The sequence below is a fragment of the Molossus molossus genome, unplaced genomic scaffold, assembly GCF_014108415.1.
Source record: "Molossus molossus isolate mMolMol1 unplaced genomic scaffold, mMolMol1.p scaffold_m16_p_23, whole genome shotgun sequence".
Taxonomy (NCBI): domain Eukaryota; kingdom Metazoa; phylum Chordata; class Mammalia; order Chiroptera; family Molossidae; genus Molossus; species Molossus molossus.
The window spans coordinates 19,925,311-19,948,211 of NW_023425359.1; the positions used below are offsets into that span (position 1 = coordinate 19,925,311).

At 41.6% G+C, this 22,901-nt stretch overlaps 1 protein-coding gene across 1 annotated transcript in view; it reads left to right on the plus strand.

The window, feature by feature from the left end:
- USH2A (usherin) overlaps window positions 1-22,901 on the plus strand; it is a 534,168-nt gene that overhangs the window by 172,959 nt on the left and 338,308 nt on the right. The window contains exons 21-23 of the mRNA XM_036277426.1: window positions 14,968-15,098; window positions 19,472-19,598; window positions 21,980-22,081. Of these exons, the coding sequence (XP_036133319.1) occupies window positions 14,968-15,098; window positions 19,472-19,598; window positions 21,980-22,081 (360 nt within the window). The remainder of the gene's footprint in view (window positions 1-14,967; window positions 15,099-19,471; window positions 19,599-21,979; window positions 22,082-22,901) is intronic.

A 22,901-nucleotide genomic window follows, 5' to 3' on the forward strand; every position in this document is an offset into this window, starting at 1 on the left:
GCGTTTCCAACTTGCCAAGGGGAAAAGACATGAAAACACTTTCTAAAAAAATTTTTTTTTCCTTTTTTGATTTTACAGAGAGAGAAAGAGAGAGGGAGAGAGAGAGATAGAAACATCAATGAGAGAGAACACTGATTGGCCGCCTCCTGCATGCCCGTCACTGGGGATCAGGCCCACAACCTGGGCATGAGCCCTGACTGGGAATTGAACCGATGACCACTTAGTGCATGGGCTGACGCTCAACCGCTGAGCCATACCAGCCGGGCAGAAAACATTTTTAAACTGGAAATTTCCAAAGTGGTAGGAACTAACCAAACACATTATTTGCTTTTTGAACCAGTTCCGTTGTCAGGAGGCTCGACGTGAAGACATGCCTGGGTCATTTTGGGGATGTTTGCACGCTGCCACACAGTGAACTGAATGACGCCCTGGTGGAAGAGATTGGCTAGCTCCACTCTCTTTCCCAGAGGAGGAGACAGAGGCCGCGGAATCTGCCAGGATTGATTTCCACCAGGGACAGAATCTCTGTTGACCAAACTGCCAGCCTGGTGATTTCTCTGTCTTGAAATTTGGTTTCCTTTCCTACTGGATCGATGAGGCGAAACCATTCACGAAAATAACTGATAAATCAGCAGTGTGTTATCCAGAGGCTACTTTTTTTTTGGATAGTTTGTTCAGATAGAGTGGGAAGGAGAGAGAGAGAAACATCGATGTGAGAGGGACACATCGAGTGGTTGCCACCCACACTGTCCAACCAGGGCCAGGGACAAACTGCAACTGAGGTACGTGCCCTTAGCGGGAACCAAACCCGGGTCTCTCCAGACTGCAGGCCAACGCTCTAACCGCTGAGCCAAACCGGCCAGGCCAGAGGCTACTTTTACTACAACTTAGACCATTTGGAATATTGTTGAAAAATGTGTTATTGGGCAAAAAGACCATTGCCTAATCAAAATGGATCAATAAAGCTCACCTGTCTGGCCAGTGAGTCTCAGTGGTTGAGTGTCAACCCATGCACCAAGAGGTCGCTGGTTCAATTCCCGGTCAGGGCACATGCCCAGGTTGTGGGCCTGATCCTCAGTGGGGGGCATGCAGGAGGCAGCCAATCGATGTTCTCTCTCATTGATGTTTCTCTCTCTCCCTTCCTCTCTCTCTAAAATCAATAAAGGAAAAATAAATAAATAGAACTCACCTACTAAAACGTATATTTCACCCAGTGTACGGTTCCTCATTCATTTTGCTCTTTGTAGCTTCCCCAGTGTTCTCTCTGCATGTACCCCATCCTCTCTCACTCTACAGAAAATTCCAACATTTATTTCCAGAACATAGCACCAAAGTCAGGGAGAAGGGTGCTCACAGGAACTTTGAGGGTAGAAGGGGACAAATATTACTCGACAAGATGACATTTAAGGATGTTTCTGCCTAACAGGATTTTCGAGCTTTGCTTTGTTGTGTTGTGGTTTCAATAAAACCCGACTCTGATAACAAAGGAGGAGACAGGAATCCTTGCCACACGTAGACAGCCGGTTTTGCTCGTATATGTCCAGAGCCATTTTGGTATGAAGGCTCAAGATCGGAAGATACCATTCTCGTCCAAGACAGTCTACACATTGTTGGTCATAGGTGAGCATAGCAAATTGCAGAAACATGAAAGCATGTTTATCATATGCCGGAAACAGGGAAGAAGGTGACGCTTTTGATAAAACGTTTATTGTAAGTGTTAAAACACATTATCTTTTAGAAGAATCAACTCCTGCTTACTGGAAATCTATACCCCATAAATGAGGTGTTCCTCTCCATAGACTCTCTAGAGACAAGAAAACCCTTCTCTGCACTCGCAACCAACAATTACAGAGTTTTTCAGTGTGTCCCTTCCACAGAAGGTCACCGTGTCAACGAGAAGCAGGGAAAGTGGCATTGTGAACATCACTGGGTGACATGTGGCATGTTCCTTACGTTCCATTATTGTCTCTGCATTGGAAGCATTACCATTTGGCCGATTTGTTGCTGAGTTTGTTGTTCTGATTTAAAACTCGGTGTGAACTTGAATGTGCTCTTATCGTGCGTTTCTTGCCGAGTTTCTGCCTTGAACACTTGAATCGCTTCTCATGTATTTCGTAATCTATTTATTATTTATTTTGGTGAGCTTTTGCTTTGTCTTGTTGTATTTCTATCTGGAGATTCTGGAGATGTCACCCCACCATTGTCTTGCTATATTTCTAGTTTGGCCTATTGTATTTCTTTGGCCTGTTCGTGAGCTCTTTTTTTTCTTAGTTGTTCTCCTGTTCAGTGTATGGAGTACCTAATCAATACACCTGCTGCAAGATTTCCAGGTTATTGTGTTTTCTGTCGGCTTTGATGCTGCCTAAGAAGGGCTTCTGTGCTTTGGCTAATGTGCTGTTGTCTAAATTTGCAGTGTTTCAGCTCATTACACTGACTTTAATTTTGATGTATTTGTATTTTATCCACTTCAAGTCATGTTTCTTTCCTCTATCAGTTTAATTACTTTCTGCCTGGGCAACACTGTGTTTATACAATTGCTGCTAAAGCAACAAAGGTTTCTATTTAAATTACCATCCAGTCTGAAAGATACTTAGAAGACCTCTGATTGATGTCTTACCTCTGTCGGGGGGAGGAAATCTAGACCCTTGAGAGGGTCTTCTTTATAGGACTTAGTCAACCCTGGTTTAGAGCTTTGGAGTCATGAATGTAGGAGACGAGTCAAGGCCTAGGGGGTCACTTTCCTGCTTCCTTGTAAGAAAAGAGTATACGGCCAATTTGTATTCTGTATAACTCATGCCCTCACAGCAGGAAAAGAATCACTCTTAGGTGTCTACCTTCTGTTTAGCACAGCTATCCAAGCTCTAGCTTCTATCTTTCCATGTGTGTGTACATGTAATTGATATGTTCCTGAGTGTGAATCTAGGTCTTTTTTTGTGAGCCAGCAACATGGATTGGATTTCCATTGTGTGCGCAGAGATGTAGCAACTGATCTAAAAGCAGTTGTCTTCAGAAACATGGTAACTCTGTTTTCCAAGACTTTCATGAATGGAGTGGGGTGGGGGAAGAAAAGCATATGAGAAATGTGTCTTTGAAAAGACAAGCAACGGAAGCACCTCAATAAACCCATGATCGGCTATGGATAGGGTGTAAGTTGCAGACCTTTTACAGACATAACACTTGCAACAGCTCTTGGAAATGTTTAGGAGACAGAGACCTGTCGATTTCATAAACATGTGTCACACATCAAGTGTATCCATTGGCTAGTAAATAGGATCCGCAAAGGCACTGTCTCCTCAATTGTTTAGCTCTGCTTTATGGAACTTCATACCTATTCTATTTTTTTTTTAATTTTGTATTTCCTTCTCTCAAACAGTCGTTGAGTCCCTATGCTCAACAGAACTGTGCTGTTTCTCAAGAAGGAAAAACGAATGACACTTCATGTTTGGTCCGTATGCCTTCTGTGGTGTTGGATGCTTCCTCTGGGCCTCCATCCTCGCATCTGTGTCATGAGGACAAATGAACTGTGGAAAACAAATGAAATACTGTTTGTAGACGCCTCAGCTCAGTGTGGGTCACAGGGGAGCCCTGGGAATGGATGTCATCTCCCTGTGGCTTTCCCTCTTGTTAGTGCCCATCATTTCTATCAAATAAAACGAAATGCCCAGCCTGTGGGCATCCAAGATGAGACCCCATTAGCACACTTGACCTTGAGAGACAGTGATTTCCGTAGGTTCCTTGTGTAACAATAGGCTGGCACATATTGTAGCCCTCCTCTTGCCAAGATTCTAGCCTGTAAACTTCGACCTTTAGGTTCGTCCGACCCCATTTCCTGGGCCCAGTGCTGGATTCATCGGGAAGATTCAGACTCAATGATTCAAGGTTCTGAGGAAGTTGATCCTGCTGCAGAACTGGGCCTTGACCTTGAACTCACTTTGGACAGAGGGCCTCCCAGCACCTTCTGAAGCCCGACACCTACCACTCCCGGCTTCTTTCTTGGTGCCGGTACTTGACTCCCTGTATGTTCTTGGAAACCTACCCAACATGCATTGCTCTCTGGCTCTCCCAGGCTGCCCTCCATGACTAATGTCTGCTTTTCCATTCCTGTTTGGACCCCAGATTCCTACTCCACACACAGCTCTTGAGTCCAGTTGTGCCACTGGTCTGGACACCTCTTCATGCATGGACATGGTTGTCTTTCTCTCTGTATTTGAACACTAGCTTTCCCCCCTCGTTGTTGAGCAGATGCCCATCCGTTGTGTCCCTGGCATGATTGGAGTAGCAGCTTATTGGCTGTGCTCTGCCCATGAAATTAGGAACCGTCCTTTCTCCCGTCTACCCACCCATGTGAAAATGTCTACATCAAGTTACAGCTTTCATCCCAGATCTGCTCTGCTGTGTTGGACAGCTTTACCCCGTGACATCGGGTAGACTTCGTGTAGGATAACGAAGCGTGATGTTTTCGTGCTCATGAAAACGGTACCCTCCCTTGATGAGTTTTGTGTTTGTGGCCCTTTCTGTGACAATGTCTTTAGCTGGATTTGCTTTTCAGGTTGTCCTTTGGGCACTTAGATGCTGGTGGGGATGAATTCAGTAAGAACTTGCTTTATTCCAAATTACGTCCAGCAAAGTAACCAGTACTTAGGGCAGTGGACAGGTAAAGGTTGTGGGGTTTTTATGAACTATAAGGCAGGGTCCACTGTTGTCACAAAGCATCTGCATAAAATCGTGTCATACGTGAGGTCCTTATTTCTCAAATAGTCTAATTGATTGTTCATTGGGCTCACTCAGCCAAAAGTAGAGAGAAACTTTGTACAGACATCATTAGTTTTTCTCCATTTAGAGATTAATCATGAAGAGCTCTGGCTCTTTAATTCTGTAATTTGTATATTTAATGGGCTGCTGCAGAATCTATGACAGTAATTAGCATAGCCTGAAAACTCATTAATACGCAACAACATGATTAATGCTGCATTAATGCAAACATGACTGAAGTTATTTGGGTTATGTAGTAAGAAGATTAAAGCTAAAATGTCCTGTTTGTTTTACCAGTGGTGAGTATAATAGGGTGCAAAAAAAAATAAAATAAAATAAACAGGTATCAACTTAGTGGTTTTAAAATTGGGGGAGGGGGAAATAAATCAAGTCGATTTCCTTTTTCACTTAGCTCAAAAATTTAGGACATAAAATATATTTTCTACTTTTGTATTTATTTGCTGATTCATAGATTTGCCATTACTAGGGAGGTTTATGCAACTTTTTAGTTTAACGGAGGTAATCTTTCAGCAACTTTAACATCACGTAAGTAGTAGTATTAACATAATGTTATATTTGTTACACATAATATATTATTAACATTATTTTATCTTTTAATGAAAAAATTTTAAATTATACCATCTTCAATCAATATGTTATATATTTGCTTTGAAACTAAGATACATTTTTGGCATTGACAAATAATTAAAGAATCTGTCTCTAATTGTATAAAGTTACATAGTAGGTCCTTTTCTTATTGTATTACCATCTTAAGTAAATGTTCAACTCTATAAGATTATATCATTTTAAATCCATATATTGCAACAAAACTGTTGTCATACATTACATGTTAAACAATGAAATGTCCGATAGTGTTTTGGGAGGTGAAACTATAAAAGTCCTGTTTGTTGTCAGTATCCTCATGTAGTCTATTGAAGCTCAATTCCCCTATTTAACATAATCTGCTTTATTAGTTGTCCTAACCTGTAAACAATTTATTTCTCAACCTTGTAGTCAAATGTCAAGAGCCATTTATAATCTATAAAACAAAACCCTCATTTTTAGGTCCAGCGATCTTGAAAGACTGAAAAATATACCTATCAGCTTTCTTGTGCTTGTGTTACTCTAAATCTATATTAGCAAAATGTTTATGATTCTATTTTTTAAAAAAATAAATGATCACGTGAATATATAATAGATACCTGGCTCTCGACTAGGACTGGAGGAAGTGAAGGAATTTCACCATATGGTACCTGCCTTTGGAAATGATTCTCTTATACTGGAAAAGCGTTTTCTTAACCTACGAACTGAACAGATCTGAACAAAAGTGCATCGTAGACGTAACAAGCAGATCAGGATGACCTGCTACCAAGAGATGGTACTTGAGTGACTTCAGCCCTGTCTATGTTTGTGGGACCAATGGAGTTGCTAACAGACTTAGATGATGGACTAGTTGTCATGAGAACAGCCTTTCTGACAGCAGTCAAGTGTGCACATGTTCAGTTTTCTTTAGCTAGGGGTCTTGTTGAATGTTCTTTAAAACCCTGCATGTAGGTAACTTTACTTAATTCAAACATATCCTCTTTCACACAAATGAATGTGTGAAATTCAGGCGGAGGAGAAATTTAAAGCAAACGGTAGAGGCCAAACTGGTCTTTACATAAAATCTATATAATATTGTATTAGAGAAGTTAACTGATACTTACAAAACTAAGCAACTAAACTGTACTGAAATATATTAGCTTTTAACTTCTTCTTAAAAGAGAGGCTCTAGGAACAGAGAAAATGCACCATTGGGTAAAATCATGTGCCTCTAATGTTTTATTTCACCTCTCTGCTTTTTGGTGTACTAGCAAACTGCTTAATCAGACCATTGCCAAATCGAGTAAATCACTGCTCAGTGATTACTGGACTATTTAGACATCTTCTTATAAATAAGCTTTCTTTCAACAATTCCTATAAAAACATCCTCATAAAGGCAATGGAACAGAATCTATTTGCCACTCAATAGCTCAGTCTTTGCTTTATTTCTGTACTATTGTAAAAGGACCAGCCCTTCTAGAATATAGCCAGTTCCTTGTTCGGCAGGGGTGGTTCAGTGGTTGAGCGTCGACCCATGCACCAAGAGGTTGCCAGTTTGATTCCCGGTCAGGACACATGCCCAGGTTGTGGGCCAAAACTCCAGTGGGGGGCATGCAGGAGGTGGCTAATCAATGGTCTCTCTCACTGATGTTTCTATTTCTCGCTCCCTCTCCCTTCCTCTGTCAGAAAAATCAATAAAGGACAAAAAAATTTAGAATATAGCCAGTTTCTTTGTGCTAAGAAGTTCTGCAGACTTGTATACCCTAACCTATTGCCACCGTCTCTTGTGCAAGAAACTGGAGAAATGAGAGATTTTTGTCTTGTCCTGGATTGAACACAGCCAAGACTTGCACACATGTAGAGAAACTTGCCTTTTTTCTGCAGGTGTCATCCAGGGCCCTTAAAGGAAAGTTGAAAGAATGAATGGGTAAATTCAGAGTTAGCAAGGGGATGTCCAGGCAGAATTTGGAAATCAAAAATGGCTTTTGGCCTGGATTTGGGGAAAGCAAGGAAGAAACACATTGACTAAAGATTAAAACATCATGAAACAGCACATCTACACCCAAAGGTCTTTCAGGGGGTCAGTGGTCACATCTTTTTCATACCCATGTCCCCAGAGATTACACTGTCTGTAGGAGGCGCTCAATATACTTTTCTTAAGTTGAAGAAGAATTTTACCCAGAACCGTGGTTCTGTATGATTAAGCACTGTGTGCTCATGGGAAGTTGGACTGTGAGAAGGTTGTTGCAGCTGAGAATATGGGGCTATCGTTTTCAGAAAAACCCTGAGATCACTCCGGTTGCAGACTGGCCCCCCTCTTGGAGTTGTACGGGCATTCAAGGTATGTCTAGTTACAAGCTTTATGGTTTGGTAATGTGCACAATAAAGCTACAATATAGCCCTCGGTTCTTAACACAGAATCAAGGGCCTCGGGGAAGCAAGCAAAATCAATAAACTTTAATAATAATGATGATAATAATAGCTCTACAGGGCCAAACGGTTCCAAGCAGTGTACTGTATACACATTCGTTCATTTTCTTTCTCCCCAGAACCTTGTGAAGGAAGAAATGGCCATTTCCCCCACTTACCCATGAGGAAACAGATACAGAAACACAGAATAATTTGCCCAAGGTCGTAAATGTTTTAGAGCTGGTGTTGGAACCCAGGCCGTCTGGTTGGAGCACGTTTTCGTTTTTGTTTTTTTTACCACCAAGCCAAACACCAAATTCCTCCTCCTTTGGAGGTACACCAAAGCAATGTCAGCAAAATAGTATAAGACCGTTGGAAGAAAAAAAAAAAAGTTTTATAACCTAATCTTTTCCCTTCTTGATGTTATGTCCAAACATGGATAACATTTTTTTTTTTTTTTAGTGGTTTAATTTAGAGGAGGTGCAATTAGATTAACCGAATAAAACATTGAAAAGTTTGTTCATGAATAGATTTGTCTGCAGACAGGAAAACAATTCTCATTGATTTTTTAAAACAAGGTTCTGTTCGTTTTTATATTCCTGCCATAATAATCTTTTTAGAAAAGTTATCTTTACTGTTGAAAGTATTCTAGATGTCCCTCCATTGTTTTGTTTTGTTTTTTACTGAATTGAATTCACCTGCAATTTTAGTGTCAGGATGATAAATTCAAATATATGCGTTGTTACCATGCAAATTGTTATTCTTTTATTCATTTAACATGCATTTATTGGAATCCTACTATTTTCAACACCAACAACATTTTTAGAGATCGTCTATATTGCAGTGTGATCATATTTAGGGCTTAGGTATTCCTTGGTGTGGAAGGACAAGCCTGGGCCTTTGTCGTGAATATTCTTGTTCTCTGGAGAGTCCCACAAAATGCCATCACGGTAAAACACTGGATCGTCAGCAAACCATGTTCCTCTATCTGCAGAAGACCAGCGAAGACACATGATGTCAGGCAACCAACACATTTCCCGTCTCCTCTTTCTGGCAAAAAGATCGTGGGCTAGTGGCAGGGATGTCCTGGCTGCCCTGTGTGTCATGGTTAGGACGGCTTAGCTGCCAGGGACCTTCCTCCTTCCCTCCTCATCCTTCCCATTCTCTGTTCCTATGGGGACAGCGCGGTGATTACCCCAGCACACTGGGGATGAGACGTGTGACTGAGGGTCAAACTACAGAACATCCAGAAACTCTCGGGGTGCTCCTTCCTCTCGATTCCCTTTCTCTCGAAGGCAGGTTCTTCCATCGGAGAACCGTGAAGGGATTACAGCCTCATCTTCCACGTGCGAGAACCAGACGTCGACATCCCGAGTGTGTTGTAGGCTCGCACGCCCTCCTGTTGGAGGTTGACACAAGAACAACTGTTCTTACTGTGCCCCCCTCCGGGGTCCTCGTTCGCTCCAGAGGAGTCTGAGATATAAGTGTGCAGCGTACAGTGGTCTGGCACCCACTGAGGCCGCACGGGAGGGGCTTTGGTGTGGAAACCCCAGAGCGGATTTCCTTCGTGCCGCTGGAGGTCACTGAGCACTTGCACCCCTTAGACTTGACATAAAACGCACTGAAATCCCTCCAAGGTCACAGGCACTCAGCGATGGCGCTAACGCTACAGCGAAGTGCAATGTGACTGATTTTCAAAACGCTTGCTTTGCAAAACCAAACAGCGTGTTTGAGTACATTTAGTATACTTACTATATTTAAAGTTTAGAGATGCCCCTTTATTGAGTTGGAATCCATATAAATTCAGGTCCATGAAATAGGCATGTATATGTGTGTACACGTCAATGGGCAACTGTGTAGATGAATTATATATGTATATGCATGTACGTGTTCGAGCACCTAGATCTTCTTCGGGTTATAACACGTGAACGTAGGACTGATATGTTTAATACATACATGTCCAAAGTTAATTTTTTCCGTTTTTTAGAATTTATCTTTACTGTTGAAAGTATGACAGATGTTGTCCCTTTTTCCCCCATTGAACCCCTCCCCCTGCCCGCCCATCCCCCAGCTGACTATACCACACTATCATCTGTGGGCACTGGTTAACATACATGCATGTAAGTTCTCTGGTTAATTTCTTTCCATGCCCCCCTCCCCCCTTCCCTCTGCATGACACAAATTCACTTTATGAAAGGATATTTTTTTAAACCCCGAGTTTAAATTTTATTTGCTGGAGTCACTTGTTAAAATACTAACCATTGTATAAGATATCGTTGTAACCATTGTATAAGATAAAATAAAACTTAATTTTAGGAACCCAGAATGCATGCTGAATTCTCTTTTACTCTATGAAATAATTAAGCGTTATGTATAGATTACAATTCCACTGTCATTAGCTGGCATTCAGCTCACATTTTAGGCGATCAGGACCTTATTCCAACACACAACAGTTTTCTAAAATGAGCCCAAAGCAGAATGCATTTATGTCATAGATGAAATATTACAGCTGTTAAGGTGATTGAAATTGAATATATATAATACAGTCAATGCTATATACATAAAAAGGAATGATGACAATTTATGATTATTGGATGCGGGTGGAAGCATTTAGATGAAAGCTACTATCTTTCTCACGATGTTCTGGTCTTTCCTGTGGAAATTCTGATTTTATATTAATGATCATATCAGTATTTTGGTGTGCTAGAACAATTTGGGGTGTAATCTGGAAGCCGATGGGTGGCTTGATGAATGTAGATGAATGCATAGACCTGCCTATCTATTTTCGCCTAATACTTCATGTAATTTCGGCCTGTAGTTTTCTATCTGTTATTAAGACCAAGGCTTTGCAGGATGGGAGGACATCTGAGCTCAGGGGCGTGGGCTGTGTTTCCTAACATTGGACTTGGTTGCTTTTGATGATGGAGTATTTGCTTTGTTCCCACCACAGGGAATTCCATTTCTCTATGGGTAAAACTCACCGAAAATGTGTCTTCTTGTGGAAAACATTCTTGAACTGCTCTTTCTCCCTCTTTCAGCCTAGACTTTTGAGATGCATCATAGTCATCTGTAAGATGACCTCCCTCCCACAGGATAGCAAGAGATAGTCTGTGTGTGCAGACAGAAATAAAAGATACAATTGTTGGAGAATAGACAATTTTGTGTTTTTTCCACAGAAAATGTAAGTGTATACCTTAGAAAGAGAAGAGAACACCAACAAAACTATTGCAAATAATATTACAATAAGCTAATTAAAAATAAATGCACAAATCTGTTTTCTGTGACTCAGCAAAAAGAGATCTAAAAGTCATCTTAATTCTAATGGCAATTATATATATGATCTTCTATAAACTTAAAAAGACATGAGCAGTATTCATTTGAAGGAAAGAAAACACAGAAACTTATGATCATTTGATGTTAATATCAAATGTTAATGAATTGAGCGGTAGTTAGAAAATAGAATACTGAGAAGGAACATAAATGGTCATATATTAGATAATATGGTATTCTACAAAAATAGAAAGAAATGGAAGAAAATAGAAAGCACCAAGACTGATTTAAGACAATATACATGAGTATGCTAAAGATGGGATTGTGATCATTAAACATTCATTCAGCAAATAGCTTTAAACATCTATTATATGCCAGCCCTCACGCAAGGTACTGGGAATGCAGATTCAGTAACACAAAGTCCCCGCCTCAGGGAATGCATTATTTAGTCAATTTTTAAATGTTGAGGGGGAAAAAAAGCTAGTCTATATCCCTATCTCCCATTATATGTCAAATAGATGATTAATATAATGTTAAATATAAATATATAGGAAATGAACAGGAAAATATAAGTAACCAAACATTTTTTTAAAAGCATGTTTTTATTGATTTTTTTAGAGAAAGAGGAAGGGAGAGGGAGAGAGAAACATCGATGTGAGAGAGAGATACATTGATCGGCTGCCTCCTGCACGCCCCCTACTGGGGATCAAGCCCACAACCCGGGCATGTGCCCTGACGGGAGCAGAACCAGGACCTCTCAGTCCCTGGGACGATGCTCAGACCACTGAGCCACACCAGCTGTGCAGTAACTAAATGTTTTTTGAGTTGGGAAACTATATTAAAGCAAAGGGAGAAGGATACTATTCTTTTAAAACATTAGATTTTAAAGCAAAAATAGACACCACTTTTATCTTTAAAAAAATATCGAAGCCTGGCTGGTGTGGTTCAGTGGATTGGGCATCCTCCCATGCACTGGGGGTCGCCAGTTCGATTCCTGGTCCCCAGTGAGGGGCATGCGGGGGTGGAGATCAAAGTTTCTCTCTCATCAATGGTTTTGTCTCTCTCTCCCTCTCCCTAAAAAAAAAAAAAAAAAATTAAAAACAAGATTTAAAAGATAATTTGTAAAAAAAATAAATAAAAAAGTAAATGGCTGAACCATGTGACAAGGAAGTAATGCCACTCGAATGGAAATAGCACTGCAAATCAGTCACAAGGACTAACAACCAACTTTAAAGAAATTTAAAATACAAAGAATTTTAAAAATACCCGAATGAAGAATTATGATAAAAGACGGTCAACTTGAATAGTATTTACCCTGGGAATACAAATTAAAACTAGAACAAGACTTCACTTTCACTCTCTCTGATGCTAGATGGTATCTCCCAGATATGCCGTATTTTCCTCTAATACTGAAAATATTTTGCCAGACAACGCTTGCATGATTTGGAGAGGAAGGAAAGCAACCTGAGAAGTCTCTCGCAACAAAGTCATAGATGAAAAGGCAGTTAGATGAAAATCCCAGGTCATTAATTTATAGCACTACACAGGACTACGACATTTTAGAGATCATCTAATCTCATACCTCCATTTGGAGATGAAAAACCTGAGTCCTATTCTGTGCAGAAGGTAAGAGCCCTAGTGTGTGTGTGTTTCAAAGAGGAGCTAAAGATATGGTTTGTAGTTTTATCATTTGGAGATTGTAAGGCAGGATTGGTCCTTATAACAGTGATATTCTGACAGTCAGTGTTTAGTTGTTGCAAGAGGAAGTGGAGAATTACTTTAAAAGATCAAAGAGAGCATTTTGTTTTGTTTTGTTTTATGAAGATTAAAATTAACTGCAGTTTTTCCAAAACTTTCTATGTGGTAAAACTTTATTTTCGTTGTTTTTTTTTTCCCCTCTATCATTCTGCTACTTTTTATCCTAATCTATACTTCCACTGACATTTTAGAACTCTGACTTAATGTTTCTCAAGTTCTTTAGTGATAAACAGCTGAAAAACTATTTAATTTAAAAAAAAGAAAAAGAAACAATATATGTTCAAATGAATAAGAACGAAACTTTGGTATTCTAATAGGCAGCCACTTGAGGCTTAATCCCAAGCCATTTATAACCTTTTCAGATTAGTTTTCAATTGTTATTTTGTCAAGTACGGTCAATGAAGATTTTGTTATTTATGTATTTATAGGCTGGTTATCCATAAATATTTTATGAATGGAGACATTTTTAGCACCACCTAATGGCAGGCAAGTAAAAAGAAATACCTTTCCTAATTTAGAACTTATTTGCATAATTCAAATTGAGCTATAGCTTGAGTTGCTACTATTTGTAACCTTTTACATCCCCTCATGTACCCCACAGACAGCTAGAAATCCATCTCCAAGCAATTGGTTTGGGTGAGAATGAAGCAGACAGGATATTTGGTAATGAAATCAAGGGGATTTTCCTTCCTTACTAGAGCAAGGATAAGGAACTATCCGTGTAATAGAATACTTTGTTTTTATGTGTCGAGTGTTCTTTTAATTTTGGGAGCTCATGCATTGAGACTCCATTCTCCATACCCCAGTTAATTTCCTGACAAAATATACCTTGACTGTTGCATTAATTAGCATACTTAATTTGCGTTGTTTCTCAGCGGTAGTTGATACGTCTTTGACCAATTGGATGCACTATTCTAAGAGAGCATATTCTATCTCTGAATTTGTTTTGTAACTTAAGAGTCCTATCTTTCTCTTGATTCTCTTGGAATTTCCTATAGAATATGAGCCAAACCAAGTGGATTATATCAGGGATAAGTAAATCTTATCTTAGGCCATACCCTTGGATTCCATCTTTCTAGTAGGATTTGAAAAACGAGGAAAGATGGATTAGGCACGCATAATTCTTGATGTGGTTGCCGTCTGCTGAACCCAGAATGAATTCCTTCCGTGTGGAGGACATTTGGTTACCAGCCCAGCCAGTAGAGGAGTTCTCTCTCCTTCAAACTCCCATAATTCTGGCTGATGATGTAACCACTCACATCTGTGCTCACTAGTTACTCGGTCTTGTGCTATTGGGCTCTTACATGATTCTCATGTATGTTCTTGAGTGTGTAACTTGTCCCTCACCATATAGTTTGTCTGTCTCTCTCTCTATATATGTATATATACCTATACATTTGATCTTTCTAACTAAACTGGAAACTTCTTTGAAGACAGAGATTCTTCCTCTTACACTTCTTAGCCAGTTTCGATGCAGTACCGAAATGCCTTCCCCAGGGGACGCACTCTGTAGCCCGTGCTGAGCAGGTGGGACACCAGGTAGACAGCAGGTGAGACCAGTTGCTGACAGTGGGAAGGTGTCTATGTGAGCATGTCTACTTCTGCCTCCTGAGCTGCAGAAATGCGTTCGTGATGAGAGCATGGGGTGTCCTGGGCAGTGCTGGAAGGTGATCTGAAGTGGGGGGGGGGGGGCTGAAATTCTGAAGGCTGCAGACCTTTTGGTGACAGAATGGTGTTTCAGAAACTTCGCTCTACGGGACACTTCATAGCAGGTCTGCCCTGGTCTTAGCTTCTGTTACCGGGCTACTTCTTTAAACGTCTGAAGTCTCATCAACGAGGCCCCTGAGTTCCTCCACTCATGTCCAAAAACCCATTTGTTTCCATGAGTTTGATAACATTTTCAATCGGAAATTTCCGAGTCTCCAATCTGGGGTCGACGCCACGTCTTTGTCTGTTGATGGGTTTTGCCTAAATTGAACCTTCATTGTATATTGATTCGTGGGAGCAGAGACTTGGGTTTCCAAGTACAGGTTGGCATAAGGTAGATTTGAAACCAACCGGCTGGGACCATCCCAGTATGTCGCGTATAGTTGCCTGACTACTTACTGCATCGTGAATCATGTGCGAGTCGATGTCCGTGGAGTGGGAGGAGGCAGCCCACGCCGGGCTGACTTGCCCGTCGCACCTGTGTCTCAGGTATCAGAGCCAGCTTCCGGACCACGGCGCCTGAGGGTCTGCTCCTGTTCGCTGCACTCCCGGGCCACCAGGAGGAGTACTTCGCCCTTCAGCTGAAACATGGACGTCCTTATTTTCTTTTTAATCCTCAGGTAAATGACTAATCATAAGAGTTGAGATTTTTGAAGGTTTCCCAGGAGCCAGGTACTAAGGTGAGTGCTTCTGTTTTCACATCCCACCCGCCCTGGAACGTAGAGGTGAGTTCTAGTCGTACCCCCACTTTGCCACCGGAGAAAAAGAAACGTGTGCAAGTGATGGGACCTGCCCACAGCTGGGGTGGCGGAGCTGACTTCAAAATACGCGGTTTGACTCCACGTGGGTCGCCATGCGAGTCCTCACTGTATGCACCTGGTAATGAAGGTGAAAACTTTTAAATATACGCGCATAGATCTATTTTTTATTTTACTTGATGTCTCTCCCTTTATTCTCCCTCTCTTCCTCTGCCCCTCTCTCCTTCCTCCCTCCCTCCCTCCCTCCCTCCCTCCCTCCCTCCCTCCCTCCCTCCCTCCCTCCCTCCCTTCCTTCCTTCCTTCCTTCCTTCCTTCCTTCCTTCCTTCCTTCCTTCCTTCCTTTACTTCTTTGTTCTTTATTTGCTCACCAGCAATTATCTAAGTGCCCATCAGCTACTATCTTGCTGACTGTTCGGATGGCACTGGTTTCAGAGGTCAGTAGAATCATGCCCTTATAAAACAATCTAGGTATGATGCAGTAAAAAAATATTTAAAATATTCAAGAACGTTTTGAAAGGGGAGTATATGATGCTATATATCAGGGCAACATTAAATGAAGGGTCTTCCTCTTCTAAGTGGTCAGTCTTTTCGAGAAATGTGATCTATCACTGAGAAGTGGAAAAGGAAGAGATGTGTTCAGGACTAGAGAGTAGGTCTCCACTTGGGGGCATGTGCCTGAGACAGAGCAGAGAAGCAGAAATTCTGAGGGGCGTTAAGGGAAGATGCTGGGATACAATCTCCAGGTGGAGCAAATAGCAGATACTAAGTGCCTGAGGCAGACAAGAACAGGGCATGTTCGTTACATTGAGGTACACGCTATGGTCTAGAACAGAGAAACCAGGAGAAAAGAGGTAGGTTTAAGAGTTGGGTGGAGACTAAGTCATTTAGGGTCTTGGAAGCAGACGTGAGGATTTAGATTTTACTAAGTAGGGTGATGGGAAACCACTAAAGAGTCATCTTCACTTTAGCTGAACCAGGATTCGTGAGCATTTGACATTACAACCTAATCCTACATAGAAGCTATAGGTATAAAAACGTATTTGGTTTCCCTTTCATCTATCCAGTGCAGTCCATGAATAAATATTTAGGGGAAGGGAGAAAGATTCTTCATAATATTTTGTGTTTGGTTTTTCCCCCCTTTTATTGATTTTAAAGAAAAAGGAAGGGAGAGGGAGAGAGAGATAGAAACATTGATGAGAGAGAACATCAATTGGTCACCTCCTACATGCCCCCTACTGGGGATTTGGCTTACAACCTGGGCACATGCCCTGACTGGAAATTGAACCGGTGACCTCTTGGTGCATGGGTCAACACTCAACCACTGAGCCACACCAGCCAGGAAATTCTTCATAATATTTAAAAAGTAGATAATATGATAGCATATTATGAACTGAACAATTGGAACAATTGTTAAGAGTCACAGCAAAGAAAAATTACCGCAATTTTTTCCCGTTGTATTTTTTAAGTCTCTAACAATTAGCTATAATCCTTCCATTCTTTACTTGATTGATTTCAATTTGAATGCACTTGGTCCGATGATATTTTATTGACCAATAATGACTTAACTAGTGGTTATCATTTAAATGTTTTATGCTCAGTGACATGAACAGGAAATTCACATCACATTCTGACTTCACTTCTGAAGAAGCTATGAAAGTGAAAGGTTTCCAACTATTCTGAATAGCATTTATCTAACATGTCTGGTATTTTCCAAAGAGGAAGAACAGAATGCATGACAGGGCACCAGAATGATTCTCTTAACACTGATTAGGAGAAATCATCTTAAAAATGATGATGAAAGAATATTACGCTAAGTTCCTCTAAGTAGAAAGCACACTTGACATACTGAGACAGTATGTTCTGTATTTAATTTATCTCCAATACTTGTGATATCTAATAGAGACCTGTTAATTCTTCAGATTGTTGCCAAACATAATATGAAGAACTACTAACTCAGACACCTGATCTTTGAGAATGCAGCGTCGTTTGTAACAATTTTAACGCTAACTAAGTACACTTTGATGAGACAGCATTTAATAAAATGCTCATTAATTTCATCATTAGCAAGGGTATGCTAAGAAGTAAGCCAGTTTCTTATGTCACGCCCAATTAGCATCCCATGCTAGTAATCCCATTAGTATTGTTGAATTCACTAATGGAAAAACTAATGGGCATGGTACCAGGGCACATTAATTGGGCACGACACCAGTTCTGGTTTTAATTATTAAACTACGATAATGAAATGTGTGTTTGTAAAATATTAAAATGTTGAAATAGGGTTGAAGAAAATAAAAGAGCATGTAGAGGGAAAAGATATAAGGGAAGTCAGGCTGTGAAAATCCAAGGACTAGGAAAGGGACTTACCAAGTGGTCGTTTTTCCAGCCGATCGAGTTGTCTATGAAAGTCGAGGTATTGTCCATGAGAGAAGCAACCACTTATACTCATGGGAAATTAAAGCTGTTTTTTGGTAATATGCAATTCTGTATGTCATACATGTTGTCATGATCTGTATGAGGCCTGGCAGGAGCCAATTAAATGTGTACAATGGACATGTTATGTTGCTGAAGGGATTTTATGCAAATATAAACAGAAATGTTTTAAATGGTGTGATTGACATTGCACTTTCTGTGATGTAAATCTTCAGCCATGTTACCTCAGATAATTATCAGTTTTCTCTTTTTGATAAACATGACACCAAAACAAGATAAGGTTTGTAAAACATTCTAAGTAATGAAAATATTTAGTAATCTTTTAGCCAGTCTTATTATTTTTTCAATATTGTTGAATCGAGGTTCATTACTGCTAAGGAAATCAACTTAATTATGAAAGAAATTTTTTAAAATTTATTTATGAGGTTTAGAATAATTTTATGGTTACTTTTTCTTTAATAGTAGTCGTATGAAATGGTGTTGGTGACCAAGTTCAAATATCTTTTACTTAGTCTTATTTGTTCATACTCACCAGAAGGGATAGCCTTGTGTTAATCACAATATACTGGAAAAGTGTTTGGTTGGCTGCAAAGTGCTGATAGAAAGTTGTTTTTTTTTTCTCTTTTCTTTCTCTCACTTCTTATTTGCGAATCTCTATTTTTGGTATGTGCCACTGCCCAGTGTCCAGTTAGGAACTCATTTGTAACTGTGAGCCTACTACCTGAGGCAAAGTGTAAGTGGCAGATTTTAGACTACCAAGCATTAAGTCCTAAGTTTAACCACAACCCTTATGTTCAATGTTTTAATAACTGGCTACTTTTTTTTAATCCTTACCCAAGGATATTTTTCTATTTATCTTCAGATAGACTGGGAGGGAGGGAGAGAGAGAGAGGGAAACATCGATGTGAGAGAGACACACCAACTGGTTGCCTCTTGCATGACCCCAACCAGGGCCAGGGACTGAACTGCAACCAAGGTACGTGCCCTTGACCGGAATCGAACCTGGGACTTGTTGATCCGCAGGCTGACGCTCTAACCGCTGAGCCAAACTGGCCAGGGCGTACCTGGCTACTTTTTAATGTGAGCACATTCCTTATTAGTAGTGGGAAGTCGGTAAGAAAACCAAACTGGCCAAACCTTTCTCTGTCTCTAACACAATAGCGATTGGATAGTATTTTATCAGTTTCAAATTCTTGTCTGCTTTTATATTTCTGACAAAAATTAAGACATAAAACTTAACAATGGAAAATACTTTACCTTTCTGACAAATACAGTTCATCAAAATGCAAGTGTACTTGCCCGGCCGGTGTGGCTCAGTGGTTGACCTTCGACCCATGCACGAAGAGGTCGCCGGTTCGATTCCCGGTCAGGGCACATGCCCAGGTTGTGAGCCCGATCCCCAGTGGGGGGCATGCAGGAGGCAGCCAGTCGATGTTCTCTCTCATCGATGTTTCTATCTCTCTCTCTCTTCCTCTCTCTCTCTCTAAAATTAATAAAGAAAAATATATATATATATTTTAAATGCAAGTGTACTTGTTTTATTCCAAAGAGAAATTTTTCAGGCTTGAGCTCAGAGTGTCCTCAGGGACCATCACAGAAGGGCCAGGACGGTGTTGCACATGGACTTGAGCTGTGAGTCCTGCTTGTAACATGCACATGTGTGCATTGGGATCACGTTAACATTTGTGATTGGTTTGTAACAAATACATGCAACTATATAAACAGGAACGTAGGTTTACACTGACATATATTTGTGTGTCTCTATAGTCGATGTTTGTCTTTAAACATGTATCAATTCCTTTCAGGGGTCTCCAGTAGAAGTGACCACAACCAATGATGATGGAAAACAGTACAGTGACGGCAGGTGGCATGACATACTCGCTGTCAGGCGCCAGGCTGTGGGCCAGATCACACTCGACGGGCAGTACACCGGTGAGAACGCTCTCGAGTACATGCATGGCTCTCTTGATGATGTTACTGCACTTTTCCGCCGTTTATATATAGTTTTATGTCTCTTCTTTCGCCTTTTTCTCCACTCGGTGTCATCTAAATTGCATTCGGTTGGGCCTCAGGGTGTTCCTGACCTGAAGTCTGGCAAGCATTTTCCCACCCACGCAGGGTTTCACTAAAGTGGAAATAAGAGAAAGGCACCAGTAGCAATTTTGTAGCGTGCACAGTCTTGAGTTTGCCGGTCTTGTACTTACATGCTCTCGTGTTAGGTTAGACTCCCAGCAGACAGAGCAAACAGAGTGAAGCGGTCTTTGTGTGCATTTTGGAGATGAGGGAACTGAGGCTCAGGGAAGGGAAATGCTTTCGACCAGGTGCACAGCTGCAGGTGGATTCTTGGTGGAGGACACACCCTGTCTTTGCAACTCTGAGTGGTCCTTCCGTCTTGCCCTTTCTGTCCCCGTCATGCAATGATAAAAGCTGCAGTGCCCGTGTGATGGGGCAAGCTTCCCGTAATTCATTCAAGGTACGTGGAATTGTACTGAGCCCCTGTGTGCCAGCCATTGCTCTAGGGGTCCTGGGCACACACAGCAAATTTACACGTCAAGTGGGAGAGGGGCAGGGGACAGAGCAGGTATACATCGAACAAGTATGAGGTGTATGCTGAGGAGAATAAAGTAGGATAAGAGGAAAAGAGGTATGTGTGGGGCCGGGAAGGGATTTTATTTTTAATTTTTTTCCTTTATTAATTTTAGAGAGAGAGGAAGGGAGAGAGAGAGAGAAACATCGATGAGAGAGAACATCGACTGGCCGCCTCCTGCATGCCCCTCACTGGGGATCAGGCCCACAACCTGGGCATGTGCCCTGTCCGGGAATCGAACCAGTGATCTCTTGGTGCAGGGGTCTGAGCCACACTGGCCAGGCAGGATGTTTTCATTTTATAAAAGGGTGTTAGAAATGAGCTCTGCACTTGGGATTTGAGCAGAAACCTACGAGGGGGAAGGGGGAGACCAGGAAAGTGTTCCACAGAAGGATGGCAGGGGCCCAGGCAGCAGGGGGTGCCAGGGACCCGAGGTGGGCGTGCCCTGTCGCTATGTCTAGGACCCCAGGAGGCCAGTGTGAGGTGTGGGGTGAAGGGCCGGTGGCCTGCTGTGAGGTCAGACACCATCAGGACTGGATGATGCAAAGCGTTGTGGACTTTACTTGGAAGGAAGAAGCCGTTGGAGCAGTCAGAGAGGAGGGGCACGGAATGACTTCTTTCTTTCGAAGGACACTCTGCTGTTCTTCTGAGGATACTTTTTATGGGAACACGGGCAGAAACATGGAGACCAATGCAGAGGCTTCTGCTATAATTTTTAAACAATTCAGGCAAAAATAGGGAAGGGTTTTTTGAACCGGGAAATCATGAGATATAATGGCTCTATACCTGGAAATGATGAGAAATCTGGAGACAGCGTAAATGTTACGTGAAAAGGATTTGATTGCGGTCAGACAGATGACCACCTGTGGGCCAATTTAAGCTCATGTCTGTTTTTGTCATGTTTTGCTGAAACAATGTATCCATTCGTTATGTACTGTCTGGGGCTGCTTGGGGCTGTCGGTCTGCAAAGCCTGTAGTATATTCCCCGGCCCCTTACGGAGGACTTGGCCAACCTCGAATGTCACACATGACTCCTCGGGTTGGGGTCTGGACCTTGGGAAGGACATAGCTGCCGTACTAAGAAGATGAGAACTCGGGAAAAGCAGATCGGGAGAGAGATGTCCAGAGTTCACTCTGAACATGTTAAGTCTTCGGTTTCTCTGAGGCATCCAAGTGGAAATATCAGGCAAGTTGCTGGCCGTACAAGTCTGGCTTCAGAGAGATTTGCAGACGAGAGATACAACTTGGAGTTGTCAGCTGAGATGGTCTCAGGCCAAGGGACCAGATGTAGGTAGGGCTCCTTACCATGGTTTGGGCTCCGCAAAGAACCTGTTCCCTTCCTCCCAAGGAAGAATGAGTTAGATAGAAATCCTCACGGGTGATTTGCACTCTTATGCAACAGAGTCAGGGACCCAGGCCACTCTGGTCTTTGGCCCAGGTAGTTGGCACAGATGCCCAGCCCTCCATGTATCCTTCCAGAGGACTTAAGCATCACTCCAGGTGGAGAAAGAGGTTAGAGAGGGGAGGAGATCAGAGTCCTCCCAACGTCGAGGTGTTAGGGGCGATGAGGAGCCAGTGAAGAAAATGAACCAGGACAGGAACTAAGGTAAGAGGAGAACCAAGAAAGTGTGATGTCCCAAAAGCTCCGTGAAGGGTTTCATCGTTTCTTAAATGTGTAGAAAAAGGTAGTCCTGCTGAGACTGGGATTCTCTCTTCTCCTCCACAGGCTCCTCTGGGCCCCTGAACGGCAGTGCTATTATTGGACAGAACACAGGAGTGTTTGTCGGGGGGCTGCCTCAGGACTCCACCATCCTGAGGACCGGTCCCGGTGAGTTTGGGACAGGCATAGAATTTATATCTTGTCACCAGCATTTAGAATAGACTCGAACGACATTATCTTCAAGTGTGAGTAATAATATCATTTTCGGTTTCATGCTGCATTTCCCAGACCAACATGGCCAACATTTCCGTTACGTCTCTTCTTTGCTAAAGGAACCGTGTACTGCTTGTATTGATCATCTTAGTGACCAGCCCTTGACGTGTAAACATTCATTAAACTTTTCCTGAAAAGAATTCTATTTATTTCCATTGAAGTTATAGCATTTTAGCATTATGTGTCCACTTTTCTGGAGATTTTGTTTATTGTTTTTTTTAAGATATGTTTTTTATTGATTTTTTTGAGAGGGAGAGAGAGAGAGAGAGAGAGTAAGGGAGAGAGAGACAGAAACATTAACGTGAAAGAGATATATCAATCGGCTGCCTCCTGCACGCCCCCTACTGGGGATTGAGCCTGCAACCTGGGCATGTGCCCTGACTGGGAATCGAACCAGGATCTCTCAGTCCATGGGACGATGCTCAATCCACTGAGCCACACTGGCTAGGCTGGAGATTTTGTTTTTTAAAATTTTATTATTATTATTATTATTATTATTATTATTATTTTTAATACAAACTCCTCTTTAACTGAAAGATACCATTTGAAGAATATAAATACAATAAGGCTGGAGATTTTAAACTGAACATCAAACCACACAGAAATGGAAAGCTATGAGCTTGTCTTTCAGTATAAATAAGGGGAGAATGTTCCCTGAGTAGGGACAGGGCCTGGTGACGGGCACTAGCCTAGGCCCTGGATACCCATTAATGAC